The sequence below is a fragment of the Takifugu rubripes genome, chromosome 4 (genome assembly GCF_901000725.2).
Source record: "Takifugu rubripes chromosome 4, fTakRub1.2, whole genome shotgun sequence".
NCBI classification, from domain to species: domain Eukaryota; kingdom Metazoa; phylum Chordata; class Actinopteri; order Tetraodontiformes; family Tetraodontidae; genus Takifugu; species Takifugu rubripes.
In genome coordinates this window covers 12,607,856-12,631,822 of record NC_042288.1, presented here as the reverse complement: position 1 = coordinate 12,631,822, position 23,967 = coordinate 12,607,856, and the positions used below count along the sequence as shown (strand labels likewise).

The following is a 23,967-nucleotide window of genomic DNA, read 5'->3' as shown; positions in this document are numbered from 1 at the left end:
GCGTCGTTACCGGACTCATCTCTTTTGTCTTCCGCCCCACTGAGGATGTCTCAGGTGAGAGGAATGCAGCGAGGGTGGGGCGAGGAGCACGGTAACGGCGGCCCTCAGTCATGCCTGGCCGCGCTTTGAAAACACAAATCTATTAGCACAGAGGTTTGGAGGCCGCTGCCAGTACACACACACATATTTGTAATGTGCACACTGTAGCGAGGATCAGCGCCTCGAGGGCCTCCACCATTTAAACAATGTAGTCTTGACAAAATTGATACCGAGACGGCTCGGATTAAGAGCTCGCACGAAGCACCGGAGCCGAGGGTGAATCACGATGCCATGATTCACCCTCGGCCGGTGGCTGAGTTTGAGCCACCAAACCTATCGAATGAAAGCTGATGGCTGATGTCACACTGGGAGAGGAGAGAGGAGTCACACACACACACACACACACACACCAAATAATCCCACCCAGAGGACTCTTGACTCTCGTTCCACAAACTATTAGCAGATAACATCAGTTTATGTAGGAATGTAAACATTTACAGTAAAGCTTAGAAGACAGCAAAACCTCAGTTCTGGGGGAGCCCATCACACCAGGCTCACCAGCGCCCAGAAAACCCACATTCTTGTCCTCTTTTTGTGTGATCTGCCTGCTTATTTGCATCTTTTGGCCCAGCCAGCCGTCAGCAAACGTCAGAGTTTTCATCATAAAGAGACATTTCTGAGCTGTAACGTGGTTATCAGTGGGGGGTGAATGTGTTTTTAGGACTGCTGTCCATAGAAGGAAGTCCTCCAAGCTGTTATATGTCCTTCTGCTAGTCTTCTTCACACTGGTGTCTCCCACACACACTCACACACACACAGACACACACACGCACGCGCTCAGAGAGACACATACTCCCCCAGAGCAGGAGGAATCCAAATGTTTTAATTAAGTGTGATAAGCAGAGACAAGGAGAGCATTGAGCAGCTCCGACACACAGACGTCTCCTATCAGTGGGCCGATAAAGGAACCACTCAGGCCCACTTACGGCCTCTCGAACTTCCCTCCTCCCTCTTCCTGGTCTCTCTCCGCACCTTCACTGAGAAGGACTCACGTCCCACTCATCCTGTCTTCCGGCTTGGTTTGACACATTTCTCCTAAAAATGTTTTTGATGATAAAATCTGCAACGCTCGTCCCATTTCAAGCTGAAGCACGCATCCGAGAGTGGCAAAATATGTTCCCTTTATATCCCAGCTGAGGAGGACGCACTTATTTACGTTGCTTTGCTTCTCTGGCTCCTACTGAGTGATTACGAAGGTGGCAACAATAAGGACCTTTTTAAGGACCCAAACGCAACCTTTTGTTCCATTTTATTGGCGTGAAAGCAGACTTGAGCCTCGTGAAAGTGGCGAACAGACCTGGATACAATGTAAAGTGGCCAGATATTCAAGGCTAAGCAACAAAGGCAAATGTCTCCATGAGTTAACTTTTACCACAGCGCCAGAGAGCGAACAGGAACCGAAAACGGTCGTCTCGGACTGCGGCCGAGGGGACCCGTCACCGACGCCCTTGTAATGAAAATACCAGACTCGAAAGTGCGAAAGCGGGGAGTGAGCAAATGAATGGAGTTTTTCGCCAGACCAGTTTGAGCGCCGAAGCTCGGAGGCATAACAGTTAAGCTTATTTGACAGGAAGGGGAGACGGCTTTCTTCTCAAGATCAAGTTCAAAGGCCAGCAGGCATGTTTCTTCCTCGGTGTCCCTGACTGCACCTGTGTTGCTTCTGCACACACACGTGAAGAATTCTGCCCGCTTCACTGACAGACAACATTAGCTTTAGTGTGTTTTTGTGTGTATGTGTGTGTGTGTGTGTGTGTTTGAGAGAGAGAGAGAAAGATAGTATACACATGCTGGGAGTGTGTTTAAGTGTGTATAAGAAGATTTAACGGCCTCGCTTGCCCATTGGAGGAATTTGTCACAACATTAGCAGATATGGGGGAGGGACAGAGGAAAGTTCTGCATCGACATCTGCAACCATCTGTAACACTGCTCGAGTCTATCAGAGACGGCCGATTCTGCCCTCCTGAAGGCAAAAGTGATATATGTGTGTGTGTGTGTGTGTGTGTTTGGTGGGCGTGCTTTGATCATGGTCACAGAACAAGTTTTCAGTTGTTGCTGTCCTCAGGCAAAAGAGGCAGTTTGAGTTTCCTAACTGGCATTGCCTGCTCCCGGGTAACAGACCAGTTAAAGATCACGCCCCCAGCTCTTTTATAACCCTTAATCTGTCCCATTAGCAGCGGCGCGTTACCCCCGGACCCACTGGCTCAGCAGCCGTTGAGATGCAGCCAAACTGCACGCATTCTGCAGCACATCAGATATGGATCGTCAGAGAACCGCCCTCCTCCTAAATGACAGGAGAACATCGGCCCTGCATCTTCCTGCTCCACCGTCCGGATCTGGAGCGGCCGATGGATCATCCGGGGTTTATTTTACTAGACTGACCCCATCCTGAATTCACATGCTTCTGTGCTTCATAATTCAGTCTGACGAGGTCGTGTTTGGAGACATGTTGGAGTTTGCACTAGATCATGAAAGATCCAGATGTCGAGAAAAAGAACCCACCCCCCCCAAAAAAATGACAAAATGTCTGAAAGTATGTATTTTTTTTTTATATCTATGTGGAAGCAACATACATTTATTTACCCGGTGGTCACCATTGTATCAGTATTCCATTGAGTTTCCATGATGGAGGCAATGAAATAGAATCAAATAATCAGAGCAAACCACAGCTGGTCAATCCAGCTGTGCGTGATAGCGCCGCTCCAAACGTGCATAAACACAAAGCACATTCCCGTCTTAAAAAAATCAGAGCCAACCCTGAATCCCATTCACAGATTATCTGACGGCGCTGACACGAGCCAGACATCTGTAGTTTTTAGTGGGATTCATAAGCTGTTTTGGAGTTTCTCTCATCTCCTCCCTTCAGTCTTGGAATATCTGCTCTGAGTGGGAAAACTGATCCCGGCGGCAGCTCCTTCCCTCCACGGCAGCCCTCAAGAGCGTGAGAGAAGAGCTCGTACGTGCCCCAGTGAAGCTGGAACCAGACCACGAGCTACCAGAGCGGACCTTCTGAAGCTGCTGAGCTCTCCTGCTTCACATGCACAGCGCCATCAGACAAGAGGAGGGAAAAAAGAAGAGAGAAACCTGTTTGTGTATAAGATAAAGCCCACACGTACCTACAGGCAGGTCACACATGAACAGATCGACCCGAGCGCACCAGAAGAGTCACCCGTTAGCGTTCTAGGGTTAATTGCTTCGTCATGTAGGTCGACTAGCGGCACCGTTTCAGGTTCCTGACGGTTAGTGCAATGTCTGCGTTCAGGCTCTAAATTGCAACCGTTTTCAACCTGGGGGTCAAAGTTGAAATCTGCACCTGTGCTCAAGACAAAACACGCCTACCTGCCTCAGTTCTTTCATGCGCCAGCAGAATCCCAACCCACCGTTAACCCCCCTAAAAACAATCAAATATGCAATGCCTTTATATAAAATCTCTAAAAAACTGAGACGAGGGCTCTGATTGTTCACGAGCGGCGACCCTTTCTTTATTCAGCGAGTGCGATCCAGTGCTGGAAACAATCAGACATCAATCCACCAGAGTGGCAGCGTCCATATTTACGTACTCAACAGTGCACAGATACAGATCTCTGGAGACACTGAACCCTTTGATGTTCCAAATTTATTTCATGACAGGGTGCACTGGAGGCAACATTAGCTGATAAGCAACTCAGCAGCATCCAATCTGGAAACAAAACATGGTTTCGCTACAGACAAATCTGTCCTGGTCTTTCTGCCCCAGCAAACGTCTACACAAGGCATTAATGGTGACTTTTGGGACTGACTTTCACAGAAAAAAAAGGGGGGGGATAACAAATTGTTGATTTTAAATTAATACAGTTGGACAAAATATAATAAATTTTAAGGGATGAATACGATTAAAATAAATTATTTTCATAGCTGCTGAATTCTTTCCATCCATGAGGGAAAATTTTAAACAGATAGATTTAATCTGATTTTAAAAAAAGATGCTAGAATGAACACCATTATTTTAACTCAATAATATAGGTCAAACAATTTGTGCAGACATATCAGACAAATGTCAGATTTACACAGATCAATTGATCCCAATAGGTGGCCTTTACTTTAGCTCTCAACGGTTTAAACCTTTTACAGAGAAAAGTCTGATCAACAACAAAATGGGTCGATTTTATTCTGAATCTGGATCAAATCAAGACATTTTTGAGACAGGATTGAATGCCTGTGTGAACATAAGCAGGAGTCATCCAGGTTTATTCAACTCGGGGTTGGGAACGGTGAAAAACCTCCACTTCTCGGACTGATATTAATGGAGGGGAAAGCAACACTAGCGCCCCCTGCTGACCAAATTTAGACTTGTGCGTTTTGTGTAGTCAGCAGCTCAGAAATGGCCAGTAAAACGCCCCCCACCCGCCGAAATATCTTGAAGCTAGCTAGATTCGGTCATTCGAACCATGTATAAGCTTGAATTTGTGTAGCAGAAACTACAACCTACTGAAATTCTCTTATGATTTCTGCAAAGGTTGAACTTCAATGACCAACCGAGGTGCGTTGTAGACAGATTCTATGTGCGTATCGATGGCTGACTCTCCTCTCAGAGCATCTGCAGCTATGTCTCCATGTGCTGCCCTCTCCTCTTGTCGCGTTCGTGCTTGGTGAGTCCGTACTTGAAGAACTCGTAGACTGACCAGCTGATGGCCGTGGAGGGCATCTGGTAGATCACCCTCGCCTGGACCCCCTTGAAGAAGCCCTTCAGGCCGCCCAGCCTGTAAACTGTCCGGAAGGCGTGGGCCAGGCCTGAGATCTGTCCGTGGGCTCCTTTGTTGGGGGAGGAGGAAGTGAGCGCGCCCGACTCCTGCGTGTTGAGCAGGGTCTTGCAGACATCCAGGGGCGTGGTGGCGGCGGCGGCGATGGCCCCGGCCAACGCTCCGGACAACATGTGGGATGAGGGGTTGTACTGTCTGTGGGGATTGAGGAGCTCCTGAAGGTACTCGTAGGTCATGAAGTGGAGCGCCTGGAAGGGCACGTTCATGGTGAGCTGGGTGGTGTAGCTGCGGTAGAAGGCGCTCGGGCCTTCCCTCTGCCACACGGCGCGTGTACAGTCCAACACGCCACGGTAGGGCGAGTTATACATCTGCATGCGCTGCTTCACAACTGAAGCCACGGGGGGGGGGGGGGGGGGGGGGACGCGTTCAAGGAAAAGGAACGGGGCAGAAAGAAACAGAGAACAAGAAATTAGTGTTAAATTACAACATTAGACGCTCGTGAACGTTCACATTTCAAGATGTAGACAGACAACTGTGTCCCATCCAACAGCTGCACAGCAGGACTGGGACCTTCAGGACTGGGACCTTCAGGACTGGGACAGTGTCCTTCTACTAACATGCATCAACAGGTGGACCAGAGGCAGCTGTCAAAGTCAATATTCAGGGCCGCAGGGTTACAGGCGGACATGTGGCACCTGTACATTTACTAGCGCCCTGTATCCAGCACAGACATCACGCATTGCTCTTTACCTTCCGCCGGGTTCATGATGGCGTCGTGAAGCAGTGTGGCCACACACCCGGCTGTTCCTGGAACAAACAAACTTTGGAAATTAGTCCGCATTAAAGTTTCAGAGCGGGAGAGGCTACAGGAGGGCGGCGGATTTTCCTTGACTCCCGCCCCAGCCTTCACTCCTTCTGTGCTTTCACAGGCTACCGAGCAAAGTCATAGGTTCAATCTGTGCATAGAGCGACACCTAGAGGTCACGACAAGTCACTGCCCCATTACAGAGGTTTAAAAAACGAATGGATGTGGAGAGAGAGCAACAGAAGGGGGAAGGGAGAGGACTTACCTGGCCTGGAGAAGGAGGGGAGGGATGAAAAAACAAGGACTATGGAAATGGTTTCACATTCAGTGCAAACGTATCAAATCTATGTTAAAGTCGAGGCACATTTGGTGAACTTGTCAAAGAAAAAAATCATCTTTCATCCTGTGTAGGATTGTTGCTATGAAAGCCAATTTGACATCCTGCCGGGGCCCGAAGGAGGACCGTTAGATCCAGGTTAGGCTGAGTCGGCAGCTTCTGAGACAGAACGCGTACATGGAGCTGTGTACTGTGGAGCTGGACCGACATATGGGTTAATGAGAATGATCGCACACTCCCGACCGTCTGTGTAATTGTATGATGTGTGCATATGCATGTTTTGTGGTACCATTAGCCAAATGACTGTTAGCCCCTGGGTGAATGACATCACTGAGCGTCTTTTTCAGTTTCTCATAGCAGGCAAAATAGAGGGCATGGGCGGGTCCTGCCCCCACTGCTGTCGCATTCAGCCCTCTCATTGGCCGCCAAACTCCCTCCGTGGCAACGATTCGGTGGAGGGCATCCATCACATTCTTGTAGCGGGCTGCGGGCTCAGGCTGGAGGCTCTGCATTCGTGTCTGGGAGAGAGAAATCATGGGAATGAAGCCACACAAAATCAGCATTGTGTTCCTTTCCGGACTCCAAAGCGCTTTGCACAATTAAAGAAATGGATGCAACCTCTGCCATCCATCTGGCCACTGGCCATTGTGGCTGGGGGGGGAGGGAGGGTCAAAAAAAGGGAAATGGGGTGTTCAACATTGTGTGCGGGAGAGTTGGCGCTCATGTAAAATTCAATGGAAGGAAGCATGGAGTTACAAGCTCCAAGGCCAGACGGGGACGTAAGCTCACTTCCAGTAAGCTTCTTTTCCCACTGACCCCGAAACACCTACGATTAGAGCACACAGGGAAACTCTGCAAACAAAATCAAACGCTACTACATTATTAAAAGAAGGACCGCGAGGACCACTCAGCGGTTGTTGTAATTTGAGTCCTTCTGGGGGAACAAACTGCAACATAATCCCCGAATACCAACCTTCCAGTTGAATGGGCAGACTCGTTCCCCACTGTGAGGCTGAAAGTAGCGTTCTGGCAAAGAATAAATATGGCCTCATTTTAGTCCATACTGCAGCAGCAGAAGCGCAGGTCTAATGATAGATTGCTGATATGAGAGTACGCATGCTTGGCCGGCACATCCTCTGACACGGTTACTGGAGGGGCAGTGGAAGTTGGATGTATTCTGAATGCTGGATGAATAAATCCTCCTGTGCAACTTTACATTAACCTGAGGTACAGTTAGCATCTGGCTTGTCTGTGTATGTTAGCACAGCTAACAAACCTTTGTACTTAGAACAGACATGCCATTGATTATTTAGGAAAACCAATGCAAATGAATGTGCATTGTGCAGAAAAGACCAGCACAAATTTAAGAGGTGTCTCTAAAACCCGTAACCGATTACTGGGATTTAGGCTACATGAAGGGATATTCCACTCTATCATTACACAGGCATACAGCAAGTGAGTCGCTTTTGAGGAGCTTACGCAAAGACGGGAAGTCTTTGTGGTAAGTGGGGAAAATCTCTCTGTAAGAATGGAATAGGAGATGCATTTAAGTTATTTTAGCGTTCCCTTTAAATAGCTGTCGCTCCTGATAACGTGCAGCTGTCTGTATGTTGCACATTTACATTGGCTCATCAGAGACGTCTTTGGGGCTGCCTGGACGAGAACTTTATCTGTAATCGCCGGCCTTTTCAAGGTTGTGGCAGACTGCAGGTGTGAAAGACGTGGATGAACCATATGGACATCTTTTCAGAGTGTCAGAGACAACTGACGGTACTAGACTCTGTCATCACTGTCCCATCCCTGTGGTCAGTGTTGCACAATGATGAAAACCACTTCACGGCACCTTCTGGACCCTCTACTACAAAAGGTTACTGAACACGAAAAGCACAACATCAATTAGTCATGAGACCACGTGGAGAGAGCTGAGAGTGAAGTTGGTGACTTGCATGTGATGGAAGTCCATTTGCTATGGTGTGCAAAAACTAAAGATGCCTAAACTGTCACGAGAAACCTCCAGTCCAACTCATAATGGCACAATAGGTGCAAATGCAAATAAAAACTCAACCACGACCTTCTTTTGATCATATCTACAATGTTTATACTAAGGTTACGTAACAAGTCAGTAGAGTGATGTAATGGTGTGTAGTTTCATTTCTCAGGTATAAAAAGTCTTTCAAAAAAACTGAGGCCGAAAACTAAAGCGAAAGCAGCACAGTTTTGGCATGCTAACAGGCTAACTGGAAGGGAAGCAGACTCGCTAAACGAGGCTTCTGACCTTGTCCTCTGTGGCGTGTTTACATTAGCCAGCTAGCTAGCGGGCTATGCTAACGCTCGTGTTGGCGTCATAATGACACAACAGAAACCTGCTGTGAACACAATATCCCTGCACAGCCCTGGGCCACTTGTTAGGCACTGAATTGTGCTACCTTGACACAGTCGATGGGGAACATGAGGCAGTGTTCCATGATCCCGGCCACGGCTCCAGCTAACATGTGGGTGCAAGTGGACGCTCCCTGTGGCAGCCCCTCGTAATCCGGCTCGGAGTCGTCTGCTTGTCCATCTTGCGCATTGCGGATACATTCAACAGTCTGGATCTCAGTTTCCCCACCGATCCTAGGTGTCAGACTCCCGACGAGACTTTCCGAAACTCCCCAGAAGCGTCCGCCCATCCATCGAACTTCTGCTCCGGCAGATGCACCAGCAACTCCGGAATCATTGCCTGCGGTCTCACTTGTCATCCGACGCCTCCTCACAAATCCATCTGCTTCCATTAGAAACCAGGTAATGTGTAAAGTGGTTAGGCCCGCAGGTGTAGCGTCTTGAAATCTTGCATTCCTTTAGGGGGCTTTGGCAGCTTCGGGTCGGCTCCACCATGCCCTCACAGCCCCGCAACACAGCAACGAGGCGGGCCCCGGCGGATAACGCACCAGACAGGCCGCTGGGAGGAAGTCATCTCCTATTGGCTACTGCGGGCAAAGCCTACGCTCCTGATTGGTCGAAACACACGTCAATCAAATGGGGCTTCAAAACATGTGTGACGTTTGGCCGCTACGCGACAGGTTCGCCTATGGGCGCCGTAAAAGCAGGAGCAGAAGTCAGAGCAGGTTATTTTATAACAAGTCTGCTTGTAAAAGAAGCTAAGGATGATAAGCACTGCTTTATCTGCTAGCTTTACGCAATAAATAGTGGGAACAGGGAAGCAAAACCGGATTCATTGAAATACTGTGATGAATAACAACCATAAAAATGTAAACCAATAACCCCAGTGTGTGTGTATATATTCATGAGGCCAATATTCATAGTGAGGCCATATTTGTTTGTGTTTCTTCTAGGAAAGCAGCTCAAAAAGTTATAAATGTATTTCAATTGATTTTTTTCCAGAAATAATGGGCCAAGGAAGAGCTCATTAAATTTTGATAATGTTCTGAAGTCTGAAGAGACTTTCACCTTTGATCTTCTAAAATCAAGGGGCTTAAAGGAACAAAAGTTTAGCTCTCACTCCAAGGACCTTGATTCTCTGATGGGAGTCACAGTCTATAATCTGTCTCTAATCACTACATAAATCTACAGCGGATCTTAAATAAAATAGGGGTCACAACACATGCATATGTTGGCTTTTGCCAACTTGGATTTGTGCTAAAAGAGGCAAAAACAAAACACGTAAAGTAGCAATCAACAATCTAATGTTAACAGCTAGCATCACAATACGTGCTCCAAACAGATTTGTTTTGCACAGTGACACATTTTGAGGACTTCAGCGAGGGTTTATTTCAAATCCATCATCAATAATGGGGATGGGTGAGTGGGGGTGGGGGGTGGGCGGGTCGTCCCATTTTCTAGAGAATGAGGTAATTGTGTTTAGGTGCGGCGCTGTAAGAACAAAATTCAATTTTCCCCTTAATTGCTTGGGAGAGCCTTCAAGGGCCGCAGTGTTGAATTTCTGCCGACAAAGGAGAAGGAAGTGTTAATTTCTGCTTACAAGACCAAAAGCGCCTGCTTCTGATCTAGTTATGGTTGACTGGCTGTTGTCTGCAGACGTTTCTTAAAAGAAAACCAAGCAGACGGCCCGTCAGGATCATCTCTCTTCCCTGAAACTAATGCAGGAGTGAGGCATCAGGGGAGCGGCATGTTGGGCCCAGCAGGAAACTCTAGATCACCATCACACCTCTGTTCATTCCCTCTGCCAAGAGAGTGCACGATCTCTGCCAGCCTCAGGAATTATTTTACACCGTCTAAGCAAAACATAATAATAAAAAAACAACCAACAAAAACCACAGATTATATGACACAATAACTTCGTTATATTCTGCTGTGTTTGGTTGTTTGTGTGCCATTAACACTCTTCCTGCTCAGGTCCCAGTGGACCGGCTCTGGCTACTCCCTGGACTGTCATGATCCAATGAATGATGCGATTTCATCATGCTGAGAGCACCACTAAAGAAACACGACATCTTCAACAGCAGCGCAAAGGAACAAGCTGCTGAGAGTTCATCTTAAACCTCTGGTGAAGATGTGTGACGGTTAAAGCCAGAGTGAAACTGCACCACCCCAGTCGAGGCATCGTTACGTCCCCATCATCCAAAAAAGCAGCGTGGACAAGAGTTTGCTCGGTTTGAAAATTAAAATGGGATTTATTGTCGTGATTAAAACCAAGCTTCATCTTCAGTTTCTAAACTAAATGTTTCTGTGCAGACTTTTTCTCTTAAAACTGTTTGAATTCCCCAGAAAGCCCGCAGGTGTGGTTAAGGGGCGTTACACCTGCAGCAAAAAACACTGTAAACTAACTGGGGCGACGCAGAAGAGAAATGCAACAGGTAACACGATTCATTCACCTGGGTGCAGCTTCTTTAGGTCGACGGTTCACCAGAACCGCTCAGATGCCAGCACAGAGCACGTGAGCGGCCATCTGAACATGTGAAATTCGGATACACACAGTTTAATTAGTTGCAACATACGAAATGCTAAATGAAATGAAAAATAACAGTTGAAGACAACATAACTCGCGTGCTTTGTAGTGAACGCCTCTGCGCAAAGCGTGTGCAGTCTGCCACCAAGTGGCCAGTTTAATAATTACCAGGTCATAGGCAGACACGCCTCTTAAAAGAAAAAGAAAAATTGTTTTCTTCATTACAAAACTTCAGCAAACTGGGCAGTAATTTCTTGACAGTTGGATTGAGCCGTATTTTCCCTCCGCAAGCACAGAAACGAAGGGTCAACTTTTATTTGGGACCCCTGCAATAATGTGGACTAGTCGGACTAAAAACGCTGCAGCATTCGGGACAGTAACCAGGTTTATGCGCCGCCATTTCACCATAAAATCCCAGTATGACGCTCTGGTCATCGGAGGAGGTGGGTTTTGTGCAGCGTTTGCAATAAGCGCTGACTTAACGTGGACATTATCAACAAGTTCAATATACTTTTTTGGATATTTTTTGCTTTCTTGCGAGTTATTTCACGTTTTTAACGTGTCCGACATCGTGCAGTACACAAGAGTAATAATAGCCTGCATTTTCATAAGCAGTAATATGGACAAATGTTATGTTTGTTCGCAGGACATAACGGGCTGGTGGCAGTAAGTTCAAAGGCCTGCATGTTGACTAGTGGGTACCGCGTTACAGTAACGGTGTTGGTGTGCATCTGTCCAGGCAGCCTACCTGCAGAGAGGAGGACTGAAGACAGCAGTCCTAGAACGTCGACATGTTCTTGGCGGAGCTGCGGTCACAGAGGAAATCATCCCAGGTAAGGTGGCCTCTGTGGCCCACCTACAAACCCAATGATCTGCTCAAAAGTGCCACTTGAATGTAACCTCTGAAATGCAGCCGCCGCCTGTGGGAGTTACTGTAGTTTTGCATACAGGTTTCCGCTTCTCCAGGTGTTCTTATGTGCTGAGTCTGTTAAGACCTCACATATATTCAGATTTGGAGCTCAAGGTAAACACGTCAAGGTTTGAGGTTTGTAAGAGATTTATCATTTTTCCTGGTTTAATGTGATCAAATGTTGGTGTGTGTGTCTGTGATGTTTATTTTTAGAAACATGGGCTGAAGGTATACATGAGGGATCCCCATGCTTTTACCCCCATGCTGGAGGAGGGACTGAGAGGAGCTCCACCCAGGTCGCTCACGCTGGGCTCAGATGTGGCCATGAACCAGAAGGAAATCAGCAAGTTCTCCCAGAAGGATGCTGAGGCAAGTAAATGGAAATCCTTGACTAAGTGTGCAGGGACTTGCATTTTAGCCTGAGTCCTATGCGTTGTTCCCAGGTTTACCCGGACTTTGTCGCACACTTGGACAGCTTAGCAGCAGCCATCCATCCGCTCCTGGATGCTCCTCCTGTGGACATTCCCAGTGCTACTACTGGATCATTAAGGAAGAGACTGGCTGCAGCGAGAACTGCCGTTCCCTTGGTCAAATGTGGTGTGTTTATATATGCAGAACTGAAAAATAAATTAGCTAACAGCTAATCGACTCTGCATCTGTCCTGATGTGTCCTCTATGTTGAATTTGAAGGTCTGGCTCTGGGGACAAAGATTCCAGGCTTTTATGAGATCTTAACCGCACCAATAATGAAGGTTTGCAGCATCAAAGTTGTTGCTTTTCTCCTGTTGACTGCATCATGACCGGCTCTTTTTGGGAAAACAGATCCTCAATAGATGGTTCGATTCCGAGCCTCTGAAGGCCACTCTGGCTACCGATGGTGTGATTGGAGCCATGACCAGCCCGAGTAACCCTGGCAGTGGGTGGGTCACGTCTCTTATCACACAAAATATCACCCAGAACGACTATTTTCCCGTGTGTCAGTAAACGCACCACTGACATGCGCTGATGTTACGGTCTTGTGTTGAAGGTATGTGCTGCTGCACCATGTGATGGGCGAGCTGGAGAAGGAGAAAGGTGCATGGGGTTATGTGGAGGGAGGCATGGGCCGGGTGTCGGAGGCCATCGCCAGCTCCGCTCGATCCCACGGTGCAGACATTTTCACAGAGAAGGTATTTCGGCTCTGAGGTTATCGTGTTTCTGTCGATTTGAAGTCGAGGTTTGATCTGCGTTTGCGCCCGATGACAGGACGTGGACCAGGTCCTGGTCGGTTCAGACGGTGCAGCGAAGGGAGTGGTGCTGAAAGATGGGACGGAGATCCGCAGCAAAGTGGTGTTATCAAACGCCACTCCAGATGTTACCTTCAGGAAACTCACTCCGCGGGTATTCCCGAGATCACGGCACCCGCACAATGACAACAGGAACATTATTATTATTTTTATTGCCTCTGGCCTTCTCTTCTCGTCGTAGACTGTCCTTTCTCCCGAGTTCATCCGCGCCGTGGAGCAGATCGACTACACCTCGCCTGTTACCAAAATCAATGGTAAATGCCTTCTGTCATGCCAAGCAGGATGCTGATGCCAGCACATCTGTGCAGCACTGCCTGAGCTTCATGGCATTAGGGAAGCTATTGTTAAAAATGACATTTTTACGATAAATCTGGAGAACCAGCCCTGACTGCATCTATATTGGCCTCCTACAGTGGCAGTAGACAGTCTACCAAACTTCCTTGCGGCTCCCACGGCAAACGGCAAGCCCGGGCCTCACCATCAGTGCTCCATTCACATCAATTGTGAAAGCGTCGACGTGCTGGAGACGGCGTACAAGGAGGCCTTGAACGGACGCCCCTCATCGAGGTTCGCGCAGTCGTGCCCCTCATCGCCGACGCACGCTCTCTGCTCCAGATTCCACCATTTACGTTTTGGCTTTTGCTCATCGGCCCTCAGTTGAAAGGCGACAGTGCTGCATGTGGAAAAGACTTCCAGGCATTTCGGTTAATGGTTAACATAAGCACATATTTAAAAATGGATCCCCGTGTTTGCAGCATAAAGAGGAGCCTTTAATTGGAAAGCAATATCTCCCTCTGCAAACAAAACAAACTTTGATGTTTATTTCCCATTTCTTTGCTGGCCTAGCAGAATATATTTGCAAAGTGTATTGAGCTAAGCTACCAGTCACTGTACTATTACGGGGTCACCATATGTAATAAGTGATGCTTTTCATTCCCACACTCCTTCTATTTGTTTAGGCATATTGGTTTGTGGTTTATTCTAAAGTCTTGTAACTCCTCCAGGCCTATGGTAGAGATGACTGTCCCTTCCGTGTTGGATCCGACTCTGGCTCCCCCTGGCTGCCATGTGATTTCACTCTTCACCCAGTTCACTCCCTACCACATAGAAGGCAAGGAGTGGACTGATCAAGACAGAGAGGCTTATGCAGACAGAGGTACGACCCTGTCCAGGAGCTCAGTCCCTTTAAACTAGATCTTTGAATCTACTGATATATTGTTTCAAATCTATGTGAAATGAAGTGCAACTTGGGCAGACCTGCATTTGTTTGTTTGTTTCCTTAGTATTTGACTGGGTGGAACAATATGCTCCAGGGTTCAAATCTTCAGTTATAGGCAGAGACATCCTGGTTCCGCCTGATCTGGAGAAGATCTTTGGGCTCACCGGAGGGGTTTGTACTCATTCACCATATCAAACTTTCAGCAACTTTAAAAGTTCATAGGTGAAGTGCCCAACGTCGCAGAAGTTCCCTGGTTGAGGAAATGATTTGCATCCAGTGCGGTGATCCACCGCTTCATATTTACACAGAGAAACATTTGTAAGAGCAGACAATTGTTACTTTTTAACTGAAACCGAGCCAGAGTCCAAAATCAAGCCAATCGGGCATCGCAGACAGGAAAATGTCATCTGCTTGCGTTATGTAGCAGCTCTTTAACAAACAGTTAGGGGTTATCTCACTGGCAAGCCTGTCTATTTTAATGCTAGCCTGTCGACGAGAGAGAGAGAACCCCTCCCCTGTTGTATTTCTTTCCTGACAGAACATTTTTCATGGATCGATGCCGTTGGACCAGCTTTACCTAGCGCGACCTTTGCCCTGCCTGTCCAACTACCGCTCCCCAGTTAAAGGGTTGTATCTGTGCGGCAGCGGGAGTCACCCAGGTCTGCTTTTCACTCATACAGCCGCGTGGTGACGTCACAAAGACGACAAGCGCTGCTTTTTTAACCCAACAAAATGTTGCTTTTCTGTTAGGTGGTGGTGTGATGGGCTCACCAGGCTGGAACGCGGCACTGGCCGTCATGGCTGACCTGAAACATCAATGAAATATTTGGTGAAAAAACTCCAAGTGTTGAGATAGTTGTGTTGTTATGTTATGTTAATGCTGTTGTGGCAACATGGTGCTGACTTCCTTAGGATAAATAAACTAAAACAAACTGAAATAAAATGTTTGGAAAAAAGTTATATTTCTATTTTGTTGAGAATGATTTCAAAATCAGTCGCTGCCAATATAGAGATATGGAAGTTTTTTGGTTTTTCTTTAAAACGACATCAGCCATTTTTGTGGCGTTGTCACAGCAGCAGACAGGAAGAGAAAGAAAGGCAGCTCTGCCCTGGGCTGCCCAGTTGGCTCCCTGGAGTTGGTGGAAGATGGGGGCAAAGCTCAGATCCATCATGGGGAACACCCAGATCCTGCAGGAGACTATGACATCAGCTCCTTCAACAACAGGAAATACTGTCGATCCTTCTGCGCTACTGCAGTCGGACTATACAACCAAACATGCTCAGAGTAACTGGGCAATAAAAATGAGCAATATCACACACACTATCTCTGTATTGAAATAACTTTACATGTGCAATAATGTGACCACCTTTACACTTTGCATGATTACCTTGATAAATACTGCCTTTGTATTTTGTTACTTCCCTATTCTTATTCTGTCATCTTCTATATTTAATATTCTGTATATTCATATTTCTTTTCTTTAAGGATCAAGTACTTATTGAAGTCCTATGTAAGTGTGCATTGTGTGCTGCTATCTCTGTACTTCGCTGCATCTTTATCTTAATATAACAATAAGAATAATTATATAACGTAACCGCAAAAACATGTAATTTCCTATCTGTTTATACTTTAGGGGTAAATGAATGGCGACTCTCTTCAAACAAACGGGCTTGTTTTATTGATTGACGCGACCTGTAGTTTGCTGTGGACGAGGTGTGCGGCCTGGGGCGGGTTATGGAACAGAGTGAGCCGATCATTAATCGGGGACCTGCGCCTTTAAGACGAGACTCGAGGGCGTTTCCGGCGTCATCGCTCGCGGGTCGCTACCGGAAGTGGGCCAAACCATATTAAAACAAAATAAAAAAAACTCCCGCAGAGTCGCTATCGGTTTCCCAAATGTTTCAAACCTCCTCACGCTGACATAAACGTTCGCTAAAAAAAACATTGTTTTTACTTAGGCGGGGTATTTGAGCCAATAATGCTGGATGGTGGCGCTCATGAAATACACCAGACATATATGCAGGCTGTTGGGACTCGGCAACGGTAAGAAAAGACCACTTTTCAAAAGTTACCGAACTCGGCGAGAAGTTGGATCGGTGCTGGAAATGAAAGTGATAACATGTCCCAAGCTCAATCTGCGGATAAAATCTATACATTAAAGTGTTTCTGCGGCCGTGCTTCGAATTCGCCTTTGTCATCCAGCTCAATCTGACTTGTTGCTGAAACAATAAAGGCTCCTCAGTTCCACCCATGCTTGACCCACCGTCGGTGCCAGACTTTAGACCCCCAAACACACCTTAAAGTTGGCCAAACTAAGTAAAACACACCGTAAACTTTTAGGAATGCCACACATAGCGGCAAATATGCGCTAAACGCTAAAATGGATCAAGATTGTCAGCGTCTATTTTTTGGAGTTTTTTTTTTTTTTTTGGCTCGTAAACGTCTAAAAACGTCTCTAACAGTCATTTGTGATTATTTCAGAGTCTCCCTCAGTCATTCTTCCTCTTTTGGTACATTTCCTTGTTCGGGCTAGTTAATTTTAAAAGATAAAACCGCCACAGGCCAAAATCTCCCACAATATTCAAATTGAATGTGGTGATTTACCTTTGTGGACATTGAATCCGCTCAGATCAGCTGAACAGGCCAATATATTTATTATTTGTTAGGTTTTCCCTATATTTCCATTAAAAAGGGCCTGTATGTGTGTGTTCTATTTAGCTAACTGTACTTTGTCTATTGAACCAACCTATTATAACCCAATAGCCTATACAAGATTTCTATCTATCTATCTATCTATCTATCTATCTATCTATCTATCTATCTATCTATCTATCTATCTATCTATCTATCTATCTATCTATCAGTGTTTGGGTGTTTAAGAGTTAAAATCAAGAGTCTAGACTTGCAGGAGAGCAGTAAAATAAGTAGCTGTGAATCTCCAGGACACATCGATTGGTAACACAACTCTGGCCTTAACTCAGCATTATTTTTCTGGAAACCAAGGACCTAAAAAAGCCGGGGCAGGAAAGGCAGAGTAGTCTAGTGAGTTGTAGCTTGTATCGGTTATTTCTCCAGAGGACATTCCTGTACATGTACAAATGAAGCTGGATCAGCTGACGGGAGGAGCTCTGCTTTGGCTTTTGTCTCTTACACAGGACATTTGTGTGTTCTTTCAGTTTGTGTTTAGGCTTTAGACTAAATCAGGTTTAGGAGACTTTATGTCTGTTGCATAAACGTGATGGAATGGACATTAATAGTTGTGCTTTTATGCAGTCACTTCTCCAATAGTAGTAGTGTTTTTACTAGAACTACACTGTCAAATGTTGTTTAGAGAGTGCACTTGTGCACACGTGCATAGATGATACTGTTCTAGAGACATAATCGGGTTGATTGATAATGTTTATGAATAAGAGGGGGACTGAATGTTGTGAACGTCCGTCTTTACCCCCAACAAATGATGCGTAAGACCTGCAGACCTTGAGCTAATCTGGTGGTTGTTGAAAGGGAGGGGAGCTGCAGTCGCCTGGCCTCGCTCAAGTCATGGCACGACGCCGAGGAGGGAGAAAAAATGAAAAGAGAAAAGGATTTAAGGAGCTCGTTTGCTTTCTGGGAATCCGAAACCTGCAGTGTGGAGTTCTGATCCCTTCTTTCATTCCATTTGCACCAGACAGCCAAATTACCGTAACGGCGCCAACTCATTACACATAAATTTATTCTAAAAATAAATCTCCGTCTCCAGATGACATCGTAACAGGTTGGATCAACTCCTTTATGCTTGCTGGTGTTTTGGATAGGAGTGATGCAGGATTATGGGCTGGAAGCAAAAATCCCTTCAAATTCCAGTGATCAGATTTCATCATTTCCAGGTTTTGATTTTCTGTGTTTGAGCTGCAGGTGCAGGAAATGATACACCAGATCTGAGTTGGGCTTTGGGGGTTAAAGCTGGAGTGTGTGCTCCAATAGCTGCAGAGGCACAGATGTGGGGAAGAGTTGCCATCACTGGCACGCTTGTGATCTTTAACTGCTTTGTTGTGCAGTTTCAGGAATCACTCGGGTGTCATTTCCTAACATGATTTCGCGTTTCCTCTCGCTCTCACGTTGAAAAGAAAGGCGGCCCCTTTGTTTACTTCCCCCTGCAGGACCGCTTTGGTTAGGACACTGACATGAAGATTTGTAAAGATTAAAGTGGTGTGCATCTGTGAACAGGTCCCTCTGTCCAGCAGCAGCAGCAGGAGGACCAGATGGACTACGGCGCTGCCACCCCTGACCCGAGCGGCCATACCGCTCTGTCAAAGGTGCACAGCTGGGGTCAGATTGACAGGTCATCCAGAGGCCAGTGTGCTGTTTTTTTTTCACTGTTTTCTTGTGCGATTAGGATGCAATCAAAGAAGAGGAGGAGTTGAGCGAGGAGGAGAAGGCCAGACGGAGGGCAGAGCGGCGCAAAGCCAAAAAGAAGGTGAGCTCTCCTCTCGACACCCTTCAAGAATAGTTTCAGTAGAATCTATTTTTTAGTAAGTGGGAACTAAAATTGCTCGTTTCCTTACGCATCACTTCCTGAATTTATTTCAGCGCCGCCGGAAGCGTAAAAAACCGGAGCAGGTTGTCCTGAACGAGAGTGGCGAAGGGGTAAAGTTGACTTTAATCAGCCCGAGTGCATGTTTTTATATGTTTTTATCTTTAACTGCGCATCGCTGAAGATCTGCGTTGTCGCGCACACCAGGATGAAGATGAGGGGGCAGGTGCGGACTCTGAGCTGGATGAGAGCGAGTCAGAGGCAGAAGTGGGCGCCGAGAACTTAAAGACGACACCAGGCACATACAGTTATGTCAGCACTGCAGACATGGCGCCTTCGGGAATCGGAGAATGTCAGAAGACCCGGATTAAATCCAGTGAAGAGGTGGGGGCACCGTGTCATCCACGGCTGCTCATCTGATTCCATGTGGGTTCACTTCCCTTTGTGTATGAGGCAGGATCCAGAGTGGGATAAAAGCAGTGCCTTCTTCGCTAATGCTGCTAGCCATATCAGACCCAAAGGATCGAGCCGCAGATCCAAAGAAAACAAGGAGAACGAGTCCAAAAGAGAGGTGAGTGGACGAGCATTGACCCTGTATGATAAGAGCGTATAGCACAGCCTCCCGACTGGGGAACTGAACATTGGACCTGGTGTGTGTTTTTGTGTGCAGCAGCCAATCATAGACACCCCACCGGTGTCCTCATGTTCAGCAGCATAACAGCCACGTCTCTATCTCACTACTATCTACTGTGTTTTTACAGACAAATGGGACTGAATGGAAAAAGAGTGAATCTCTGACTGGTGAGCAATGCAGCGGTTGGTAGAAATGCAAGTGATCAGCCATACAAGTCGCCCAATGGAGGAGAAACATGTTGTTGAGGGAAAAGAGCGGTTCCTCAAGCATGGGCGGAAGAATCTTGTTATGCAGATCTGTGGCCAGCCTGAGGTTTCGTGTCCCCGTGGGATAAGTTACCGACACGGTTTTGATTTTCTCCCAACTAGAAAAAGGGATAAAGCTGGTGCAGCAAGGGCAGTACGCGGAGGCCGTGGCTTTGTTTACAGAAGCAATCAGATGTGACCCGAAGGATTACAGGTAGATCACTGACCGGTCGCACGTGACTTGTGGAGGAATCGCACGGCTCCTTTTGCATCTTGTTTTGTAGGATCTTTGGGAACCGGTCTTATTGCTACTACTGCCTGGAGCAGTACCCCGAGGCCCTGACGGACGCCGAGCGGGCCATTCAGCTGGACCCAGACTGGCCCAAGGGACACTTTCGCCAGGGCAGGGCTCTCATGGGCCTGAGGGTGAGTGAAACCTCCCGCGGCAACAGAAGAGTTTTCGCCGCAGAACGGAGCGAAAAGATCTCGTTTGTGTGGCTCAGCGGTACAGCGAGGCGGAGCGGGCCATGGAGCAGGTCCTGAAACTGGACACGGACTGCGAGGAGGCCGCCATGGATCTCCTGAACTGCAAAGTGCTGCAGCTGATGGTGAGTTCATTCACAAGCGGAGCGGCAAAGTTATTTCCTGTTAGATTTGCTTCCTCTGAACGCTATTTAGAGCGGCTTTATCTCGTCTTTCCAGTTTCAGAACAAACGCCGTATTAAAGTAGCCCCGTTTACTTTCTATCAAGCTTTAATGACTTTGCTGGAACCTGCCACGGATGTGTGTGTGTGTGTGTTCTTTGATAAGGAGCTGCATTTTGAAGAAGGGCAAAGTCTGCTGCTGCTGGAGAAGTATTCAACTGTGCCGGCAGTTCTGGCAGCGTATGCGGATGTTGGCAGGGGTGAGGTCACACATTCTCCACTTCGAGAGCGAAGCATCTGCATTCTCTATTAACACTGTCACAAGAGGTCCTTTTTGTCTTGCAGCTGGGGGTCAAGATCAGTCCCTTGTGCAACCTGGGTAGGTGGGATTGACCTCATACGTTTCCCCTGAACGTTCCGGGGTTGTTTATTTGTTTTGCTAATGCTTTGGTTGTTTTCAGGAGCCCCTGCAGATCTTTGTGGGTGGGAAATGTGACGACGGAGCTGACAGAGAAACACCTCTGGGACCTTTTTAAAGCGTATGACCCCGATGCAGTATCAAATAGCTGTCGCTGCTCTTAGCAAAAGAAGGTTCTTATTGAGGCATCTTCTGAGTGGTTCGGCTTGCGTCGCAGGTGTGGGGACATTGAGAGCATCCGCGTGCTGCACGAGAGGTTCTGCGCTTTTGTCAACTTCAAGAGTGCCGACGCAGCTGCTCACGCTATGGAGAAACTGAACGTAAGTCCCAATTTTCTCTAAGAATCCTGCCTTTTCTCTCGCCCAATAAGTCCTGAGGCAACCCGAACATGTTTTTGACCCGTTACTGGGGATCCACAAACACCCGAGAAATTAGTCTTAATTGTGTTTCACAGGGTTATTGTATTAAGAACACACGTTTAGTTGTGCGGTATCCCGACCGGCGCCCCCAGAGGGTCATCCCTGTCCCTCTGAAGACCTGTCTCCCCGTCACGCAGCAGGCTGGGCTCGCCGCCGGGTAAGAACCGAGACATTCAGCATTGCTGCAGTAGGACGGTGCTTTGACATCCTGCATCCTTTTCTGTCTTCAGACCACGGCGGCGTGGCCCGGTGAATGGAGATGAGTGTTACTTCTGGAGAACAACCGGCTGCCATTTTGGGGACAACTGCCACTACAAACACATTCCCGATCAGAAAGGCAAGGACAGGAAGCCCTGGCAGCCTTAAAATCAGCCTGCGAGCAGCGGACTGGACCGAAAGACTCGGCGCGTATGGGACCAGGTTCTGTCAGGGCTACATTAATAATTCCCATAGCAGAATGGAGCAGAGCAGTCAGAAGGATCAGACGCCGGTTCGGGGTTTGTCAGCACCGTATGTGGCCTCACAAAGTTCACCCTGCTTCTACTGAACGGGCCGAAAGTGGTGACAAAGAGGGTGACCTGTTCTCTTGTCTCTATTTAAGGGACGTACCCAAACAAGGAAGTGAAACTGTCTGGTTTACTGTTGAAAACCAGAAGCAGCTCCTGCTCTGTGCTGCAGTAACTAAAGCCTTTAACGAAAATTTCAGGCCAGGGTTCGTCAGGGGAACAGCCACCTCCTAATTTCCAACACAAGGAGGGTTCCTCCTGCAGATGCCCTCGTTTGATCGATGCTGTCAGCGGCTGTTTGTGAGCTTGGGGGTTTCAGCACAGGTTGTCCTTCAGCAGACGGACTTTACATCTCATTGTCGCAGCTTTTAATAAGTCGCCGGCTCACACGTCTCCTCCTAATTTGATGATACGTGCATGGATAGACTGGATGATTGAGAAGGGACGTTTATGGATCAGATACTCAGATTACTTTGCTTAGCCTATAAAAAATAATTGCCTTCAACCATATAATAACATTCTTGGACCTTGCGTCTGTTCTGTTGTCACGGAGACACGCCGGTCGTACTTGACATGCCCGGTTATTGTTCCACAGATGAATGTTTCGGTTTGTTTTGAACTGAGAGGGAAAGTTAGTGCTGCGCGCCTGATGGACAAATGAGCATTTCCAGGTCAGGCAGTGTCCTCCTTGCTGTCTGTAAGTCTGTCAGACAGACACAGGTACAGAGCAGACGTCACAGGTAGAAAACACACATTCACAGGTACCCAAACTCCCCCTCTGGAATGTTCTAAAACAGTGTTTTTGTCTGATCGGTCGGTCTTTTCAGTATTGTTGAACCAAAGAATAGCTTCGAGCCTGCAGCGGGAATATTTGTATTTTTATGAATAACAACACTAGACAATACGTCTGTCACGTTTATCAAGTACAAAAAGGTTTAACAGCAGCAGTGCCGGTGCCAGACCACACTACATTAAAGCGGCATAGTGAGAGTATTTATTTTCCTATTTATAGCTGTTTTTATACGTCGTCGGAGCCGGTTAATAACACATTTAATTTCTTTGATTCATTTCCTCAGTTTATGGACCTTAATGTGTCCCGTTTTCAGTGATCTAATATTATAAAAACGGCAATATCAGGATTCACTGGTGCAACCACTGTCACATGCTTGGCTTCTTCTGTTTTCACCTGAGGCTCAAACTTGTAGAAGAAAAAAAAAATAAGTAAAAGCCTGCGCTTGTCAATTTAACAAATGTGCTTCTCCCTGTATTTGACTGCTGCACTGTGCATTTAATTAAGTAGATTAATCATTTTTCTTCCTGTGGATATTTTAAAAAGGATGGATACAAGGTTTTATTTATCCGTCTTGTTTTTCAACTGTATGACATGCAAGATTAAAAAGTTATTTATGTGCACATTGATAAATCGAGCACTGTAACCTTGTCATTTTCCAAATATTTTTAGCATTACTGCACTGCACAAGAGTGTTTTATATTTAATAAAAGTATTTGAAGCAGGCCTGTCTCTGTTCGTGAGTAATGGCGCAGGGGTGCGTTCTTCCATTCGACCGCACGGTGGCGGTATTGCACACAGTACAGGACTTGCTGATCGTTCTGGGGAATTCTTCATCCTTTGTCAGCAGAGATGATGAATTTGCAAACAGTTTAAAATTTTGGTGTGACCTGATGCAACACCAATGCGTTGGTGGCTAATCTATGAACAAATTTAATTAAGAAAAACTATAAATATATAGCAACAAGTACTTTTTCTTGTACGCTTTTGCAGAAGGTATGACCTTGTGCCAGGGAACAAACAGGAAGGACTCTGTTTTTTTCTTTTTTCTTAGCTGTTCCTGTAAGTAGAACAAAAGTGTCTGCTGATTCTTCATTTCAGGGCAGCTCTCCAAACCACCAGAACGGCCTTCAAGGAGATCTGACAGAGGCTCAAAATATCAATATTTGAACACTGACTGAAAGCCATAAATTCATTCTTTTCCCCTGTTGTATCATACAATTGTGCAGTCTGTAATTCACATCAACATCCTAGTTTGTCGCCATTTTGATCATGTCTCTGTTTAGTCTGTTGTGATTTTTTTATTTGCTTTTGTAAAGGGGTAAAACTTCAGTACGTGATGATCTATACCCTACGGTGTGAGAATGTAAAGGGGCCAAACACACTCTGAACTGCGGTGAGCTCTTGATGCTGTGGTAAAGCCATTCTGTCGTATAGTTTGATTTCATCACACAGACTTCCTGTTGAATTACCGGCACCGCAGACCCCAAAACAGGTGC

General features: G+C 46.7%; 3 protein-coding genes across 7 annotated transcripts; 2 read left to right on the top strand and 1 right to left on the bottom strand.

Moving 5' to 3' along the window:
* Positions 1-3,556: 3,556 nt before the first annotated feature.
* On the bottom strand, positions 3,557-8,900 carry slc25a28 (solute carrier family 25 member 28). Its single transcript, XM_003964119.3, has 4 exons — positions 8,404-8,900; positions 6,267-6,495; positions 5,586-5,642; positions 3,557-5,223 (listed from the first exon to the last, which is right to left on the bottom strand). The coding sequence occupies exons 1-4, from the start codon at positions 8,746-8,748 to the stop codon at positions 4,679-4,681; spliced, it is 1,176 nt and encodes a 391-aa protein (XP_003964168.1). The 5' UTR covers positions 8,749-8,900; the 3' UTR covers positions 3,557-4,678.
* Positions 8,901-11,052: 2,152 nt separating this feature from the next.
* pyroxd2 (pyridine nucleotide-disulphide oxidoreductase domain 2) lies at positions 11,053-15,258 on the top strand. 5 transcript variants are annotated; one of them, XM_003964118.3, is made up of 16 exons: positions 11,053-11,326; positions 11,530-11,549; positions 11,623-11,716; positions 11,834-11,907; positions 12,007-12,162; positions 12,237-12,390; positions 12,484-12,545; positions 12,616-12,713; positions 12,821-12,962; positions 13,039-13,173; positions 13,261-13,333; positions 13,493-13,646; positions 14,084-14,235; positions 14,363-14,469; positions 14,837-14,957; positions 15,049-15,258. In XM_003964118.3, the coding sequence occupies exons 1-16, from the start codon at positions 11,218-11,220 to the stop codon at positions 15,117-15,119; spliced, it is 1,722 nt and encodes a 573-aa protein (XP_003964167.1). In that variant the 5' UTR covers positions 11,053-11,217; the 3' UTR covers positions 15,120-15,258. The 5 variants fall into 5 exon arrangements, with proteins under 5 accessions (XP_003964167.1, XP_011601649.1, XP_011601651.1 ...); XM_011603347.2 differs by lacking the exon at positions 11,530-11,549 and having other exon boundaries at positions 11,058-11,326; XM_011603348.2 differs by lacking the exon at positions 11,834-11,907 and having other exon boundaries at positions 11,205-11,326.
* An 885-nt stretch (positions 15,259-16,143) lies between these two features.
* Positions 16,144-23,193, top strand: LOC101078680 (stress-induced-phosphoprotein 1). The gene is made up of 16 exons (XM_011603346.2): positions 16,144-16,342; positions 18,506-18,594; positions 18,675-18,755; positions 18,869-18,925; positions 19,020-19,196; positions 19,270-19,383; positions 19,574-19,613; positions 19,815-19,905; positions 19,976-20,117; positions 20,195-20,299; positions 20,502-20,595; positions 20,681-20,714; positions 20,797-20,874; positions 20,971-21,073; positions 21,208-21,329; positions 21,403-23,193. Exons 1-16 carry the CDS (start codon positions 16,285-16,287, stop codon positions 21,536-21,538), a joined length of 1,521 nt encoding a protein of 506 aa, XP_011601648.1. The 5' UTR covers positions 16,144-16,284; the 3' UTR covers positions 21,539-23,193.
* The last annotated feature ends 774 nt before the right edge of the window (positions 23,194-23,967 follow it).